General features: G+C 42.1%; 1 protein-coding gene across 1 annotated transcript in view; it reads left to right on the top strand.

The window, feature by feature from the left end:
- Positions 1-19,787, top strand: part of nwd2 (NACHT and WD repeat domain containing 2) — a gene marked incomplete at its 3' end in the record, with an annotated part of 71,542 nt that overhangs the window by 12,610 nt on the left and 39,145 nt on the right. Inside the window, exon 2 of the mRNA XM_084043341.1 lies at positions 5,927-6,015. Within this exon, the coding sequence (XP_083899467.1) occupies positions 5,927-6,015 (89 nt within the window). The remainder of the gene's footprint in view (positions 1-5,926; positions 6,016-19,787) is intronic.

The raw sequence follows: 19,787 nt of genomic DNA, 5'->3' as shown, positions 1-19,787 counted from the left end.
TCCATTTAGATGCAAGCTATTAAAAAATAGCAGACCTACAAGCTCGCAGTGCGGCTTGTACATCAATACAAATGTTTGGAAGATCTTGAATATATATATATATTTTTTTACTGAAATCTTCTCTTCTGGTGGTCTCTGGCACAAAACATTTTCAGACGAGGTCCACGGCCAAATACATATCAATTTTGGGGTATTTTGACAGGAAAACGTTTGAGAACCACTGGTCTAGAGTGTCCCATTATTTATATTATATTGTCTCTTTAAGGTTGACTCAAAGCTAATAGAGCGATCTGCTTCTCGTGCTTTCAAGGTGACATGAATCTCTGGCCCGGGATAGTTTGAAACACACACACACACACACACACACACACACACACACACACACACACACACACACACACACACACACACACACACACACACACACACACACACACACACACACACACACACACACAATGTGTGCACCTACTATACTATACACATCACATACACTTTGGTGTCAGTGGACTAAGACGTATTTTGGCTTGTTGAGCACAATTATTTTTTGCTCTCTCCATTTCTATTGCTCTCTCCTCTCTGTTTGTCTTTCTGAATTGGACCATTGCTAATGCATACTAAGTGTCTCACGGACAGCCAGTAGGCAATGTGATGCATACTTTGAATACATATTTAGGAGGGCTGGGCGATACGACTTCAAATCAATATCACGAGCGACGCAGTGTATGCTTGTAGATTGGTCATTTTAAAAGTTGTACAATGATTCATTTATATCGGAAATAAACAAAAAATAACCTGCTTCTCGATTCATCTATTAGAATACACGAGCAAGATTAAGTACGGTAAGTCGGTTATTGGTTCTAAATATTAGATATATTTTTTGTTAATTGCCCAGCCCTAATATTTATATAAATATTTAATTATTTTCAACTAAACAAAATCTGTTAATTTCGGTAAGCAACGTGGCTGTAATAAAATGTATAAAATAGGCTTACTTACATTGGCCCGAGACTAATAAATCTAAGAATGGGGACTTTAACAGTAATCCCAGTTTAAATACTTCATATGTTACTACTATTATTTCTCCCTTTTCCATACGTCAACGGCCGTTGAATTTTGGTTAGTTTTTTTGGCTTGGTTTAGCCGAGGTATGGGTTCAGGTATATTTACAACACGGAGTGGAGATGATAGAGTAAGAGAGAGCTATACTCTGTGTCCTTGATTTCCCCAAAGGACAGGGGGGAAGGGGGGGGGGGGGGGGGGGGGGACTGATAGTAACTGATAGAAGAGAGAGATTGGTCTGTCAGATTGAAATAAACAAGACAGGAAAAGAGAGAAGAGAACGATGGAGAGAGAGAGACAAGGAAATGAGAAGCCAGTGCCCCCTGGGCACATAGGTGTGCGCACACACACACACACACACACACACACACACACACACACACACACACACACACACACACACACACACACACACACACACACACACACACACACACACACACACACACACACACACACACACACACACACACACTTGCCCCATAAGCGTCAAGCTGCCATACTTCATCATAACCCCATAAAAGAGTGGCAAGTTGCCGTTATCAGCACAATACAGACAAGAGGTTCTCAGTTCAGCACTTCTATCTGTCAGGTCACATTGAGATAAAGGAGAGTAAAGAAAGAGTTTGGATGTGAGTACACCTTTCCACATTCACAAGTACAAAACATGTATACAGCACCATGGCAATGCACTGTACTCCCCAGGGAGGCTTTCTAGGCATGCCCAGCAGTGTTGCCAGAGTTTGGGAGAGAAATAAGCAACAAGGTCTATGAAAACAAGCCTAAAAGAAGCCTATTAGGCCTCATGAGCACTTCAAACCTATACCGTATATGTCGGCTATTTGAAAATAGACGATCTACAAGCTCATAAAAAAGTTGCAAAATGTGGAATATTTTTAAAACATTTTAACATCTGGTACGGGGGTCCTTTCTGCTGGCACAAATGATAATTTCAGATAGGGGTCCGTGGACAAATACGCAATGACATGAAAATGTTTGAGAACCACTGGTTTAGACAATAATCAAAACATTTGGCGGCAAAGCCCAAGCAACTACACGTTAGAAACAAGCCCCCAAAAACCGCAACCAATATTTTACAAGCAACTTTACAGAAAAAAACAAGCCCATAGTCACTCATAATAAGCAGACCTGGCGACACACTAGCTGGGGGGTAGACTATGGGGGTAGACCGAGTACCAGGTGGTGCGGATTAGCGGCACGCCGTCCTATGGGAACGCCTCGGGATCCCCAGCTGTCTAACGTGGCCAGGGAAAGGGAAGTCTGGGGTGGCAGGGGCGTCACGGCCATGGGGTATGCAGGGTATGCAACACCCCCACCTTCACAGACACATGATTTCATCCCCCTCACTTTTGCCTGACTGTAATGGTGTTTTTCTTTACCCCAGCACGCAAGTGATAGTGGTAGTCACTTGCGTGCTATCCGGTCAATTGTTTTTTTGGACCACATACCACACCATACTGTACAGTACATCTCCACCTGACCTGTGATGTACAGTGATTGGCTCCGTTTGGCTCTCTTCCTACATTGGTTCCTTACTTCCTGGTCTACTGGCCAATCACAGAGGGCCCTCTGTAGTTTTCACGCTGAATACATTTGACAGCGAGGTATATTCTCTACGCTAGAAATTCATGGTGGTCGTCCGGAATTATGCGGAAGGCACGCTGGGCAAGACCTGGCCGATTGAGTGCCTAAACGGAATTACTGGAATTTCGCGGAAGTACCGCCCAAGGAAATGACGTTGATGCTTTACAAATCTGTTAAAGGATCTACATCATGAATTTAAAAAATAAAAATAACATTTAATATCATATTGTTTATGTCCCTCAAACGTTTTTCAAAAGGTTTGAGCCTAAATCAAGCCTCAGATATACTCATTCCAACTAACTTCTCTCTGGCTTATAAAGCACTTTTACCTGCAATACCACATTGTCCTGATTTGGCACATGGCGCTATTGAGCCAGTTTGTATGCATTTTATCTCCTGGTTCTGTGTGGAAAAAGTAAAAAAGAAAATATATATATATTTTGTTATTTTTATTTTTAAAACGGGAGGGATTGTACCGCTAGTGACGTCACTTTTGGGGGCAAATCAATTTACATAAAACCCCAGATATGCTGTAAAAGCCTGAGTGCTCAAACTGGGGTATTTTTGGGATAGAAGAGAGGTAGGGGAGACCAAAAACATACAAAAAAGAGGAAAAAGTTACAATTCATGGTGTAGTCCCTTTAACATTCTCCATGAATGAAACGAGTGTTGTGATTGGTCGAAAAAGATAGTTTCCAGGGGAAATAGGTACGACGGAAGTTCCGCCCCTATAGACACTCTCTGCTTTAGGTAGTGACCAGGCTTTTCTCCTCGGAGATGAGTAAAGGCCTTTGCAGACAGGGTGCGATTTTTCGCACGGAAAAAAACGGACAATATCATTTTTTAAATGAACACATGGTTCTCAATGACCTCATGCACACCGGCTCCGAAATTTACCGTGCGGCGATGCGTATTGTTTTTCAATCGAACCCAGTTCGATTTGTGCATCTTTTCGCATGCGGTAAAAACTTTTCACCATTTCAAAATTTGACAATTTGGCCAATGTTTGGCCAGTTTTTTATACAGTTTGGCATTTAAAAGGTCCTTAAATTGTCACTTTACTGTAATCTGAGGACCCCCCCAAAATCATGTGGGGACCCCCCACGGGGGTCCCGACCCACAGGTTGAGAACCACTGCTTTATCAGAGGAAAGGCTTTTTGGGGAATGCAGTTCTTTACCTACATGTTGGAGCTACCTAGTACAATACAGGAGCTCCACTGGAAACCTTTTGTCGCCAAGTGCCTTATTAAAGGGTATTTACGGAGAGCAACTTGCCAGAATATTACTGCTTCTTCTTTGGGAATAAAACCTGCATTCAAGCCCTCTTCTCTGACATTTAGCAACCCCTGGTTCTGACGAAAGAGACGAGTCTGTGAGATTGCACAGTCTGCCATTTGATTCGCCTCACTTGAACACGATCGTAGCCACACAGGATTTTGTTTGACATTTTTCTCTGTTCGCACGGGCAGACTCGTGTATGGTCATCGGTCGCCCGGAGCCTTACTAAAGATAGATGAGGTAAGATATACGTCAGAACAAATTTGTGGGCTCTTTTACTCATGCTGGGTATGATTTGGTTAGGGGCTAGACAGACGGCTGTTATCTGTGCCGACATGTGTGCGTGTGTGTGTGTGTGTGCGCGTGCGTACGAGACTCATGCTCCTTCATCACGCAGGCCTCTGTTGGGCATGTTCTCGTCCACCCACGCCCTTAAGGAGGAGGGGTACAAAACCCCAAGAGAGGGAGGGAGGCACTGGCCCTGTCCAAATACGTTACCACAACCATTTGGAGGAGTGTGTGAAGAAGAGTGGGATGAGAGAGAGAAAAGGGGGATTCATGGATTAAAACAAAAAAAAAATCTCATGTTTTTTTTCTCATGTTTTTTTTTGGTTTTGTTAGGCCAAGTCTGCAATGTGTGAAACAGTGTGAAAGTAGCTCCCACACTAGCAATCTGTTTCCTAAACAATTAGCACAATGTGTACAATTATAATGTCTTGGTATTATCATTCTAAAGCTATGGCCCTGCTGTACTGTATATACAATCACTTAGTTGAAGAAATAGCAGATTTATCTTTTAAGAAGTATCCGGGGTCATTTGTGTTTTCCGGAAGATGCTTCCAAACATGTATTCTATTTCTAGTTTGACCACTTTAAATACTCTACAATCTTTTTAATAACTAATAACCCGGGGGAATCGCCGATGAGTGTAGATCGGCTATTTTCGGCGTTCGACAAGCTTGCATAGAAGAAATGCAGACTTCTATATGTAATCCAAATGATTGAAATCAGTCATGGCAAACTTAATCCACAGGGATTTGAAAGTGGGCTTCGACAACAAGCCACAGACCATCGCTGCCGTGGCCCATTCTGACAGTCCAACAATACCGCTGCCGACGTCTTAATGTACATTCTGGGTACATTCTGACAGTCCACCATGCACTGCCTGTCATAAATGCACATTGTGGATATTTAGCTGACGCTCTGTTATTCAAAGCAGGCCTGTCACATTTATTACATAATCGCCTGGCCGCAATCATTTGAGAGAATCACAATTATTTTGCATAATCGTTTCCATTCATCCGTATATATTAATCTGTTGACAATTTTTGTAGTTTTCAAACATAGTGGAAATAGCAGATCTACAAGCTCACAATGCATCGCGTTGCGAAGCGCTGAGAGCTCGTACAGTAGATCGGATATTTCCATGATAGCCCTAGTTCAAAGTGACGTAGGACCTTCAGCACGTTTTGCCAGGACTGAATCTAGAGAAGGATCTGTCAATAAACCTGTCAACCCCTGCAACTGTGTTTTTAATCAACATTAGTCTACAGCATGTTGTCCCAGCTTGAAGCTGCTGCAGTGATTAACAACCTTACAGTGACGCTGTCAAGGTCATTGTTTTCATAGAAATCGGGATTCCCATTCACAACATTGCGCCTTTAGAATGCTCTTCCAGTGTCTCAGTCATATGCAAATCTAAAGAAAAACCTTAACCCATTGAGACCTGAGGCGATTCTTAAAAATGTTTTCTAAATCCTAACAGTTTTTTGAAAAAAATCCCAGAAAATCTTTTTCAAGATTTTTCAAAAATAGCAGATCTACAAGTTCATAGCGCGGCACTCGGTGCCGCGCTATGAACTTGTATATCTGCTATTTTTGAATAGCCAAATAAATCTAAGGTGACACAGATGCGTCCCAGTTATCAATGGGTTAAAGAGGTTTCTCAAGTCATTGTCTTATGTTTATCTTGTTTTCCAGACACCGAAGCGGAGAGGACTGCGTTGAAAGAGCATGTCTATCCCAAACTACGTGACTTCTGCAGGGAGAACTATGGGATTGAGTTCCAGGTAATCTTTTTTTTCATTTCTTTTCGTTAGGTTTCTTTCTTGCTGTCCAAACTCCCCTCAGTGTAAGAGAACTACAATATTTACCAGTCTACTGGTATTGATTCCTATGTTGTCAGCTTTTTTCTAAACACACTTATAAGCAACCTCACTTCTGGGAATGGACACATACTCCTGTGAATGGCTTGGAAGGGTCCCAAAAGAAAGCATGGGCAGAGTCCGCCCCTGGTCCTTTTAAAACTGCAGAAGGCAAGTGGTGATAACGGCTCCATGGGCGAGCGCTGGCATAGATCTCTATAGCCTTGGATAAGGCGGCTTGATGCAGCCGCTTTCCCCCTGTTGTCGTTTGTCGGAGTATTAAAGCCCAAGATCTCCCCCGTGGTGTGTCCACACTGATCGAGGATGATTTGCATTGCAAATGGGCAAAGATCCCTATCTGAGGTGTGTTTGCTTAACAAATCCAGGGAATCCCCGGGATCAGAGGAAGATTTCTACCCTAGATTGTTCTGGGAAGGATTTGTGGGGCTAAGAGCAATTAGGTGGGAGGGTGGTGGATGAGTGTAGCTTGCGGGGTTATGAAATCTTCATTCTGATTTCATGCTAAGAATGTTTTTGCGGGCAATGGATCATAAAACTTGAAGAGAGCTTGAGCATAATATGTTTGTTATTCAAACAAACTCAGTAGTCTTTGAATGATTGACTTCCATCAACAAAAGTCATCCTACAGTATTGCTGTCCGATTCCAAGCCAGAGAGGGACTATCTGTATCGCATGCATGATGAACATAACCAAAGATGGTTAATTTATGAAGATAGACTATCCCAAATGGAGCCACTAGAGGCGAAATGGTATAAAGGCAGATCTCACGAACATCCTATGTTTACTGGTGCCAGATCCCGCGAGAGTGTGTTGCTGGGATAGAGAAAGGTCGATAATAACGTTATTTTCTCCTGATTTGTCTCACTGAAGAAAAGAAAAAATTGTATGCAAATCTTAGGAATATTGCGTGGCTTGTGACGATTCTGTACAATATTTGTTCATTGACCATGGAGCTTAAGAATGGTTCAGAAGCTGTGTTCACGTTCACTCTTACATTGGAAATAATAGACTCCAACCTGCTTCCGGTCTCCTAAAAAGGCAGCGACCAACTTCACGCAGATACAGGAAGTAAACCGGAGATTTCTTTCTTTGTTTTGTCTTGGACATAACCAAGGTTGTTCCAGAAGGAGATTGGACAGTTATGATGATGTGCAGAAACATTTCTAGATTTCTAGGCCAGTCTATAGCTCTTGAAACATGCATGCTCAGTTAAAAATAAAAGTCAAAGTTACACTGTACAAGCAATAGATTTTCTATATCCTTAGAAAGTTTGCATATTGTCGCTGTCTGGCAGAAACCAGATAACTAACATTTTCAGCTTTCTTTTTTCTTTTCTTTTTTTATCAGTGTTCAAAAAAATATTGAACCAATGAAAAGAATAAAAAAGCGCTTCTGACAAAATCAGCTAACTCCACCAAAGGGGGGTGGAGTTAGCTGGTTTTGCCAACTCCAGACTGACCTCCGACCTCATTGTGAGCTTGGAGGTCCAATGAACATTTTGGAATTGGGTTTCTGCCCGACAGCAGAGATACAAGAAATGCGCTTGGCTGGCATGTAAGAACTAGTCCTAAAAGGCAAAGCAATTGAGGTTCGCCAACTGTTAATGCACACACTAGTGTGCTAGTGCTCGTAGACCTGCATTCAACCTTTCTCTACCCTTTCCTGCATCTCTCACAGTACTGTCTGCTAAAGGCACAATTGACCTTAAAATACATCTTATTTTTCAGAGTAGCCAATTATCTTTGCCATTTTTCTCTCCCAATATAGTTATAGCCAATAAAAAAAAAATCATAAAAATGGCAAGATTCTGCCTCTGTGCCATCATGTGACTCAACTGAATGATTCAGCTGTGACAGAGAGTGTGCTGAAATGATTATTCAGAATGCCTGGGAAGTTAACCCATTTAGACCGGGAAAGTATCTGTGTCATTTTTATATTTCTTTGGCTATTCAAAAATAGCAGATCTACAAGCTCATAGCACGGCACCGAGTGCCGCGCTATGAGCTTGTAGATCTGCTATTTTTTTTAAAATCGTGAACATTTGTACAAATCTTTCAATATATATATTCTTTAAAGCGGACATTTGTAACTCAAATCTTTGAGTCTGGGGATTCTACAAATGTCTTCTACATCCTAAGTTTAAAAAAAAACATCTTACGTTGCTATAATATCAGTGGTTCTCAAACTTTTTCATGTCAAGGGCCGCCAAAATGATATGTATTTGGCCGCGGAGCCCCATCTCAAAATATATTGTTCCAGGGACCCCCAGAAGCAAACATTTGAGTCAAAAATGTTCGCTTTAGAATACTACTGTATATATTCAAAGATTTGCACACATTTTCAAGATTTTTCAGAAATAGCATCTATAAGCTCTACAATCTACAAGCTCATAGCGCGGCGAGCTTGTAGATCTGCTATTTTTGAATAGCCCAAAGAAATCTAAAATGACACAGACACGTTCCCGGTCTTCAAGGGTTAATACTATGACTCACTGCTGCCCTGCTTCCCATCACCCCCATTCCCCCACTACTCACCCCGACTGCTGGGGGAAAAAAAACAGGCACTTCAGCCTACGTCTAGATGCTGCTGGAGACGGCACTCGATCGTGCTCTGTAACATTACAGTATATGTTTGTTTGTTTGTTTGAGATGATTGCTGTGAACTCATTCGTGGAGCGATTGCTGTGCAACGCGTCTGTGCTTGACAATCCTATTCCCAGAGAAGAGTCACATTTCCTTGCTGCAATTATGTGAATATACACAGACACATATACAGCACAAAATGTGATCATTCTCTCTCTCTCTCTCTCGCATGCACGCACAACACACACACACACACACACACACACACACACACACACACACACACACACACACACACACACACACACACACACACACAGATGTCTGTTCTCACTCAGTGTTTGTACTTATACCTAGTCCTACATAATCTAATTGCAATATACTTGCATGTAATCGTGAGCAGGAGGTTGTGATGATGATCACGTGTCTTTACTGTATACGCTGCAGGCTGTTTAAGAAGCTGCAGGCTGTTTAAGCAGGGGCAGACTGCAGACCTGGAGCCCACAGGCAGATGCAGTCTATTTCTATGTTATCAGAAAATACTTTCTGATAGCTTTTTTAGGTGAGACATACAGTTGGCCATGAAGTTACTCAATATTGATTCATTTCATTCACAGCGTCTAGTTTAAAAATGATCAAAATTAAATAAATTCGGGAGCAAAAAAAATGTTTCATGTCAGAATTTCTAGATGCAGGCGTTGTCGACTCAACGTCGATGTAGTCTCATTTACTTTGATTGCCAAGTACTAACTAGTGCTAGGGATGTGCATGACCAAAATCAAAGTTGATTATTCTACTCCTATATTAACCCATTAAGATTCTGCAAATGCCTTCTAAATCAGTAGTTCTCAAACTTTTTCGTAATTCAAAATTATTCAAAACGCTTTCTTTTTTTCATTTAATTTCTAAAATCGCACAGATGCTTTCCCGGTTTTAATGGGTTTAATAACGATTAATTGACTATTCGGCCTGGCTCCGCTACAGATCAGGCGTTTATGGGATGGAGAAAATCCCAATTCTCCACAGTCCCTCAATACCTGGACTGGTTTCCATCCCTTTCATTCGCTTAAGAGGACAGAGAGGAGAGAGGTGGAGAGACGGATGGGCTGGGGTTGAGGGCTGCGTCCTCATTCAGTCAATGTACAGCAGCAGTCAAGGGATCAGATTGTGTGCTCTCTGTCTGTCTGTCTGTGTGTCTCTCTCTCTCTCTCTCTCTCGCTCTCTCTCTCATCTATATCCTTCTAGCCACCTCTGTCTTTTACTCTCTAGTTCTCCTCTCACTCACCAAACTTCTTTGCCAACTTTTACTACTTTTAAAAACATTTTCAGATTGTGTGCTCTCTGTCTGTCTGTCTCTCTCTCTCTCTCTCTATATCTCTCTCTCTCTCTCTATAGTTCAACTAGCCGTCGACACGTTGTGAGCTTGTAGATTGGCTATTTGAACGTTTTTTTTGTTTTTTTAATAGTATAACATTGCAAAGAACTTTAGGGATAATGGGTAAGGTACTGGCAAAAATAGGGCCCACAATGTATATTATACACAATTACACACACACACACACACACACGCACGCACGCACGCACGCACGCACGCACGCACGCACGCACGCACGCACGCACGCACACACTGAGTGGATTACAGTGGGAAGGAGAGCGTTGATGTCGGAAAGGTTGCCTGGTACAATAGACCTATAATGGCAAAACAATTCACCACGGACTGCTTGTTGTTATTGGTTTCACTCCATCAGTTGATTAGACATTGGTTCATTGAACACTCAGAAGACATAGATTAATCGGATGAATCTCTCTGATGGTGTGTGTTACCCAATAAGCACACGTATTGCAGATCGGTTATTGTTTTCCAGAATGCCCGTCCCCAGAATAGGGACGCAGGGTTCAAGTTGTTAAACTCAGAAACCGTCTCAGCTATGCAGATTTGGCTGGTATGAGAAATGATTCTTTTGCAGCATCCTATTATAGTTACTGTACTTGTGTACTAGCTAGCTCCACTGGATCAGAGGAAGCAGAAAGAAAGCCTCTTATAATGAATTTTACAAATGGTCTGATGAAAACAGTTCTTACAGTATGTGGCCACTTTAGAAGTTGGGGAAAAATAAGTGTTTTTTTAGCATAATTGTACCTAGTTGTACTTCTCAGAAGAAACTAAACAAAAAACAAAACAAACCTAATTATCTGCAAAATATATCACCAACACAAGCCAAACGCTTCAAAAGCATTCCTTTATGCTGATTCTTAACCCTTTAAGACCGGGAGAAGCATCTGTGTAATTTTTAGCGGCGCTATCCGCTCTATACCTTTAGCGGATCCTGCTCTATACCTGACTTTGTCCGTGTTCACCGTCAACGTTCTGATTGGTCAGACCCGTCAACGTTCTGATTGGTCAGACACGTCAACGTTCTGATTGGTCAGACACGTCAACAAAGTGATTGGTCAAGCTTCACGTGACACGTGGCTATAAACACATTATAAACACATATCGATGACAAAATGTATCAAAGGCGCCGCTACCTTCACACAGGTGTAATTTTTTTATTTCTTTTAGCTATTCAAAAATAGCAGATCTACAAGCTCATAGCACGGCACCGAGTGCCGCGCTATGAGCTTGTAGATCTGCTATTTTCGAAAATCGTGATTGTTTTTGCAAATCTTTGAATATATATATTTCTAAAGTTTTTCTATCATTTTTTACTAAAATCTTTGCTTCTGGGGGTTCCTGGAAGAGCATATTTTGAGATGGGGGTCCGCGGCCAAATACATATCATTTTGGGGGTCCTTGACATGAAAAAGTTTGAGAACCACTGATATTATAGAAACATAGTTTTTTTTTCAAAGAACTGTTAGGATTTAGAAGACATTTGTAGAATCCCCCAGAAGCAAAGATTTGCACAAATGTTCACGATTTTTCAAAAATAGCAGATCTACAGGCTCATAGCGCGGCACTCGGCGCTGCGCTATATGAGCTTGTATATCTGCTATTTTTGAATAACTAAAGAAATCTAAAATGACACAGATGCGTCCTCGGTCTTAGAGGGTTAATTATTCCGTTTTTTTGTGTGTTTTTTTTGCTGTTGTGGTTGTGTTGGTGTTTTTCTATGCGTGGTTGGTTTGTTGATGTTTATTGGTGTGGAATAAAAAGGCACATAATGTCAGGAAGGTGTTTTTCGTGTGGTACTTGTGGCATTTGATCTTCGTAGCGGCGTGCAGGTGTGACTGTTTGCGAGGCTTTGAACAACGTTGCACGCATGGCGATTGCTGAGATCAAACGGTATAGAGAACAGGGCGTTAAAAAAACGGTGGGATTGGAGGGATGATGAGAAGAGGTGGATGTTACACATCGGCATGGCCTAGTTTTACTACAATAAAACTTTCCGTTCTTTCAGTTTTACCCTGCACTGATGTTGGATGAAAGGTATAACTGTAAGCGTAGTAAAGGATGGCCCGGGGCTTTCTTATTTGTCTCACTTCTCTTTTATCTCAGCTTACCTTGTTGTCATTGTTTCTCATTTATTTCTCATTCTTCCTCCTCTCTTTCTTTTTCTTTATATATTTTTTTGCGTGCCAGTGACTCAATTCAAAGTCCTGTTGGCTGTTTGAGACCACAGGTGTTACATGGCTGTTCCCTCAACTTAGATTTGCGATGAGAACGGAGCAGAGGTTTGTGATGGGAACGGAGCAGAGAAAATCCTCTGCGTGCCAACTGGCTCAGCAGGGTGCCACAGTCCACCCAGTGAAGATTGGCCTAAAAAAAAAAAAAAAGAAACATATCAAAGATGAAACTAATTCCTAGGCTCCAGCCGGGTGAACTACTCACTTCCTCACGGTCGTAAGATGACGCATTGGTAGACCCAATCCTCCCTTCTATTTGTACTCATGGAATTCATTTAGCTCACCAAGGAAAGCTTAAGGAAAGCTTCCTCGCACGGTTGCTTGCCACGCTTATTCACGGATGGCAAAAATATATATAAAAATACAGACTATACCCGAGGCTAGACTTTTAAAGTTCGAGAACCGTTTTTCCTTCCCACTGAATAGATCAAATACACCAACATGAACATATAAGTTTGTTTCTGTTGGTTGCACCAGAGTTGCCCTAAAGGTATCTCCATCTCAGAAACTGTAAAACATCAGAATAATTTATGTTGGTCAGATAGGTTAAGTCTCAGTCAAAACTAAGGGGGGAGAAATGTGAAATTAGTATATCGTCGCTGTCCAGTGGAAACCTCATATTAAACCTCATCATTACATCCAAAACTGTTACTTTTCAGGATTCAAATTCAAAAATAGGACCAAATGGACCCGTTAGGGTCCATTTGGTTCCTATCTATCATTTAGCTGGGGACCCCCTGGAACTCCCTGAAGGACCACTGGTGGTCCCCGGACCACTGGTTGAAAACCACTGATCTAGACTGAGGCAAAACATTGAGCAGCATGGAGCGTTGGAGTTTGTAAGCGCTCGTTGGAAATCACTCAAGGGTCCTGCGTACCACCTTTTTCTAAATGTCACATAATGCAGGAGGCAGCAGGACGTTGCGTTAGTGAAAACAAGCGCTTCCAAACTCTGACATGCAAAATAAGCACCTGCATGGAATTTATTGACAGAAAGTAGCTCATAACATGCCTACGGTGGATTTTTATGAAACAAAAAACTTTGCAGATAGAAAGAGGATAATTCAAGCTTTCCGTACGGCTGCCATGTTGGTGAGTTTAACGTTGTTTAATACAGTGGTTTTCAAACTTTTTCATACCAAGGACCCCCTAAATTGATATTCATTTGGCCGTGGACCACCATTTGAAAATATTTTGCGCCAGGGACCCCCAGAAGCAAAGATATCAGTTAATTTTAGCTTAAAAAAAACATATATATTCAAAGATATGCACACTTTTTCAAGGTTTTTCAAAAATAGCAGATCTACAAGCTCATAGCGTGGCACTCTATGTGCCACGCTATGAGCTTGTAGATCTGCTATTTTTGAATAGCCAAAGCTAAGTGGTTAAAAATTATTGTGACAATATATTAACTAATTTTGCTGGGGACCCCCTGCTACTCCCTCAAGGACCACTGGTGGTCCCCGGACCACTGGTTGAAAACCACTGGTTTAATACAGTCAGATAGGACTTTTCTGTTTGGATGTATGGGCCAGAAAGTTGTTTTTTGCCACTCAGTAGGCATTCCCGCATAACTTCCGGGTGATACGATGATGTCATGCACATAGCCTCGATACCCGTTGTATCCGTTGACTCTATATCTGTCTGTCCGTCTGCATATCTTTCATACACATAATATGGATCTCAGTATCTGTATGTCCTTGTCCCCGCCCTTTACATCTCCATAAGTCAATGGCCGTATGACTGATTCACTTCTCATCATCATCATTTTGTACTTTTTCCTCTAAAAGGCAGATTCAGTCACATTTGCATACTGTAAATGGACCACACTAATTGCCACTTGCAGTGACATTTCTGTCATTACATTTTCAATTTAATTTCCATTGTGTTGGTGTTTGTTAACCCCTTCAATCCGGGAACGCATTTCTCTGTCATTTTAGATCTCTTTGGCTATTCAAAAATAGCAGATATACAAGCTCATAGCGCAGCACCGAGTGCAGCGCTATGAGCTTGTAGATCTGCTATTTTTGAAAAATCTTGAAAATGTGTGCAAATCTTTATATATATATTTGTCAAATATTTTGTTCCAGGGATCCCCAGAAGCAAATATTTGAGTTACAAATGTTCGCTTTAAAAAAATATTTTCAAAGATTTGCAAAAATGTTCATGGTTTAACAAAAATAGCAGATCTACAAGCTCATAGCGCGGCACTCGGTGACACGCTATGAGCTTGTATATCTGCTATTTTTGAATAGCCAAAGAAATCTAAAAATGACAGAGATGCGTTCCCGGATTGAAGGGGTTAAGTGGAAATTAAGAGCACTCAACTATGAGAGTCACTGCTGTTTGACCTGGCCTAGATAATGCACTAATCCCCATGTCCATTCTGTGTTGGCTCCAAGGGGAACCCACCCAGGAAGGTAGCAGTCTGCCAGTCTCCAATATTAACAAGATTGAAAGATGATTTGAAATGATCTGCATCTAAAAGAAAACGTGTATTTGTTGGAAGCAAGAATGTATTCTTAGAGACTATAGATGAATTGTGGGAAATCGAAATTAAGAGACACCTCATTTGCTCAAACCATTTAAATATGAATGCATTCAAGGTCTCCCTTGGACTTTTAATCCATTTAGACCTGGAATGCATCTGTGTCATTTTTTGATTTGAGCTGAAAAAAAGCATTTTTTTACACTTTGGCTTTTGAAAAATAGCAGATCGAACTTTTGTATATCAAATCTTTGCTTCTGGGGGGTCCCTGGAACAAAAACAAATTGAGATGGGGGTCTGCGGCCAAATACATTCTGGGGTCCTTGACATGGAAAAGTTTGAGAACCACTGACATAGTAACACAAGTTTAAAAAAAAAAAACAGTTAGGATTTAGAAGACATTTTGTAGAATCGGCCTCAGGTCTTAATCGGTTAAACAAGGAGCTGCTCCCTTTTCCCACTGCCACTGCCTAATTATGATGCCAAGTAACCATGTCTTCTCCTGACCCCATGTCTGGCCCTTAACCTCACTGAAACGCGGGTGCAGCTGCAATGTCTCCGAAGCTTCAAGCGTAATTGCCCCCAAAGTGTCAGAGCGTGGTAGAATTTCCCAGTGCTCTACATAATATGTGATCTTCTTACCCCTGGCATCAATAATTCACAGTCATTATTCCGTTTGCCACGTCAGTGTAGTGAGGTGGACATTTTCGGGCTACTGTGGCTATAGTGTAGAAATACTGAAACATGAAACAAAAATATAAAGTTGAACAAAAAATAAGCATGCAGATGAGTTGAGATTGAAGTGTACATGTCACAGTATGATTGGAAAACCAGTCAAATTGAAAAAGGTGCACTCGTTTTCACCGACGGAGGCGCGCCGTCTGAAGGGGACCTGAGCCACGAGAGGCATCGCCGAGCGAGCTTAGGCGAGCGAGTCGCCGTGCCTAGCGTTGCGACATCATCTTCAGCCCACTCAGCGTTGTCCAAGTTATTAATCATGGTCCCCCTAGTCTCGGTACCTCCGAGACATAATTTCTTTTTTTGACGGGGGTGGGGGGGCCATCCCGCCACTGGGGAGCGCGGGAGGTGAACTCGAAGAAAACGAGCACTCCTTTTTCAATCTGACTGTTTTTTCAATCTGACTGTAACATATACACCACAGTATCTTCACCCACTTCATGTGAGTCCCCTGTATTGCAGAGATTTGGAAGCACTAGCAATGGGTTGTTGTGTTCATTTTTACAGTACCTGCACCAAGGAGGTGGGGTTTTCACATCTCTTAGCCGAAACGCGTTTAAAGCGTTCGTTTATTGGTGTGTGCCAATAATAAAGTGGAAATGTGAGTATCCTGTCCACCATTGACTTGATATTTGGCATGTGCTAACTTTTGGGGATTTTTTCAATTCCTATTTTTGAAAGGTTTGTCTGTCTTAGAAAGGTTGGCCCTGGGCCAAGGAAAAACTCATTCACTTTGCATGGCAACTGGCCAAAAGTGGGGGTGCCAGTGAGCATGAAGATCACGCCACAACACTTTGATCCAGTGGTTCTTAAAGTGGGGTCCAGGGACCCTCGGGGGTTCCTTGAGGGGGTTCCAATCTGAATGGACCGTTACAGAATACAGAACCGTTACAGAAATGTATTTACAAAAATAGCTCAAATAGCCAGTCTACCAGCTCATAACGTGGCAGCTGTGTGAGCTTTTAGATCAGCAATTTTTCGCTATGAATACAGGTGTGCCTTGAGATTCTGATTTGCCCATTGGTGTGCCTTGTTGTGGTGTGAATATATACTCAGACTTCTTCAACTTGCAAATACAATTATTTTATTGGCAATCCATGGGTTTCCAGTGTCACATGGGGCATTGAGGGAATTCTGGGCATCACTTCCTGTTGTCAGTCATTCTGGACTAGTCTCGCATAGCCAGACAACTATTCCACAATCTCCGAATGCTATATAGAGTCTGGAACTACACCTCCCAAAATCCGACAGAGGAAGCTGGCACTTTCGTTCACGAAAATGTGAAAAACATTTGTAACTGTCAAATGTAAACAAATTTTGTATTTTCAAAATGTTGCGTTTTTTGGGCGGATTTTGTTCGTTTTTTTCGTGTTTTGGTTACTTTATTTCGGTTTTAGGGTTAGGGTTAGGGTTAGGTCATTTAATTCTTATTTTTGCCTGATTTTACCGATTTATTATCAAAAAAGAAAACATGTAATTATTCTATTTTTTATTTTTTCAAAAAGTGGGGGGTATGAAATCACGGATCTATGTGAGTGAGGGTGTCACGTCATATGCACAGTGAATGGCCGTGACGCCCCCTGGGACAGACTAACGACAGGAAGTGATGCCCATAATTCACTAGGAAACTTGTGGATATGTTTCAAATTCTTTAGGGGAAATTAAGGGGAAAAGAGAGGTGGAACAATGCTGTGGTCAAGTCAAGGTGAATTCAAATCAAATATGAATGCAGGTGTCTCTGTCTGCCTAATAAGCACAGATGCGCTCAATCACCCTAATGAGGGATGACACTATAGGGACACTGGTCCAGTGGTGGGAAAAGTACTCAAATGTTTCAATGTCAAAACTGCAATGTAGAAGTACTCTGTTACAAGTAAAAGTCCTTGTCGGACAAAAAAAAACAACAGTGAATATATACAAACTGTCTCCTTTTTAGAGGTCTGCACTCTACTGAACACAGTCTCTAGTTGTTCACGTTAAATTCATTTGAACGAGGGCACGGAGTCAGAAAATGATAAATTAACCAATTATACTGCAGCAGTATGGAGGCTTTATTCATTAAACGTTCAAAACTTGGCAACGTTCTGTATGAAAATCCCCTGGCCTTATTATTAAAGCAAATGTTTCTATAGGTGGAATCTATCTATTTTTCCACTGTTGTTTCAGCCGGATGGTGATTCTATCGGTGGTTGTTTCCCCAGCCCTCTTTGCTGCCTGGTTGCACACACCCCGTTTCTTCCTTCCTCGGCATCCTGGGCATAATCCCAAACTCTAATAGCCTGAAACGTTCAATAAATAGAAGGGAGAAAAAAAAGAAAAAGAGGGGCTTCTTCTACGTCTGACCTGCCATGGCTAAATGCCTTCCAAGGACACAAGAAAGCAGCTTATAGCTCAGGCTGCTTCGCCTCTTACGCAAGCAGCACCACCCACCCAGCGCCTCCACATCAGAGGAGAGGAGAGACACATGAGGGGTGTGGGGGGTAAAGTAGTGAGGATGAGCAGTGGTGTTTTACTTAACTAAAAGTATCAATACTGCAATATAGAAATACTCTGTTACAAGTAAAAGTCTAGTCGGGTGTAAAAAAAAAGGAAAAAGGCAGAGAGGATAAACTAAAATAAATATAATATGCTGGACAATTCTACCAGAAATCAGACCCGCGGCGGTCCTCTCTGCTAGGGCTGTCACGATCATGACATTTTACTTGACGATTAATTGTCATATAAATAATTGATATTAACGATTTAATTGTCTTTTTGGAATTGAACATTAGGAACATATGGATACAAATTATATTATTTGCCTTTTAGGCTTTTAAAATAACGTTGCACAGGGCAAATTATGACAAATACTTTAAAGTAAATACCAACATATTTAATTATTTTACACGTGTGAGCTTGCAGATCTGCCATTTCCCTCTATTTTTGGAAAATGTTTGAAAAGCTTTTTCAACATGGAAACGATTATGCAAAATGATTGCAATTATCTGAAATAATTGCGATTTAGGCGATTACGTATTAATTGTGACGGGCCGACCCAAAATCAGCCCCACGATGGTCCTGTCTCCTAGCCTGATTAACAGCCTGAAGCTGCGTGGAGCTTCAGTCTGAAATTGGCTGCAGTGTCGGCAATTACAAGGGGGAAGGGGGATTTGAATTTCCCTAAACCAATCACATCCTACATCTGACCTCATCGCACAGCGCTGATTGGCTTGTCGTTAGACCCACCCCCCCACCTCCGACTCTCATTGGACGGTACATTTTTTTTATCGAATAAAGTTCTAGGCTCACATTTCAACGCCAGACCAAGAGGGGCAGTCCACTCAGAGAGTGGGCGGGGTCTATGGTTTTTGAACCAGGCTACCTGTCTCCTCCAGTGGTGGTGTCCCTCTCCTCACCCCCCCCCCCCCCCCACCACCCTAATCTGCATCTCTAAACAGTCCTCTGACCTCCAGCAATAGGAATATCACGTTTGTCTCTCCATCAGGCCCATGGAGCCTCTCTTTGCTCTCCATCTGTCTGTTTTCAAACCTTATCGACAGGAGCGCTGCTTCTACTTTCCCTCCTCTATGTTGGTCCCTATACTCTCTCAACCACATCTCCTCCCTCTTTCTCCCTCATCACTTCTCCTCTGTGACCCTTATCCTGTCCTCCTCCAGGGAGGGGACGGTCAACGACGGGGCCAAATTAAATCAGCATGTCGTCGTCGTCGTCCCCCCACCTCCATAGCCGCCCTTCCTTGCAGCGAGTAGACTTACGTCTTCATTTAGCATTTAATTAAAAAGCATCCTCTCTTAGTCATCCGCACCCCAGACAACCACTGTGGAAAACCCATTATATAGGGGGGGGTCTAATTTCTCTTCATTCGCTTCCACTCCGATCCCCAGCAACGTGTGCCATGCATGCTATGGCGATGCCCTACTTCACGCTAATCAGAACAAATAGGAAGTCCATTACGTTTTGGTGACGCACCGCTGCGGGAGTCAACTGTGCTCCTAGGAAGTCGATTAGCGACACTGATGTACAGTGATTGATGAGCCGAGCGATAAGTTGGCAACGATAGGGGCAACATGTTGAATAATTATGATGAAGGCGTATGCCTGGGCGAGTTTTGGCGGGATGATACTGTTTGGCTCATGCAGCCACATGTGCGTGCTTGGTTAATGACATTTAAGGCAACGAGGGAGTGGAAACTCGCTTATGAAGAACATCGCATGACAGCTAGTAGCCTAGTCTTACTGCTG

The sequence above is a fragment of the Gymnoscopelus microlampas genome, assembly GCF_963454915.1.
Source record: "Gymnoscopelus microlampas genome assembly, chromosome: 19".
Classification (NCBI taxonomy): Eukaryota; Metazoa; Chordata; class Actinopteri; order Myctophiformes; family Myctophidae; genus Gymnoscopelus; species Gymnoscopelus microlampas.
Note: the sequence above shows the minus strand (reverse complement) of the source record. Positions and strands in the feature narration are given on the sequence as shown.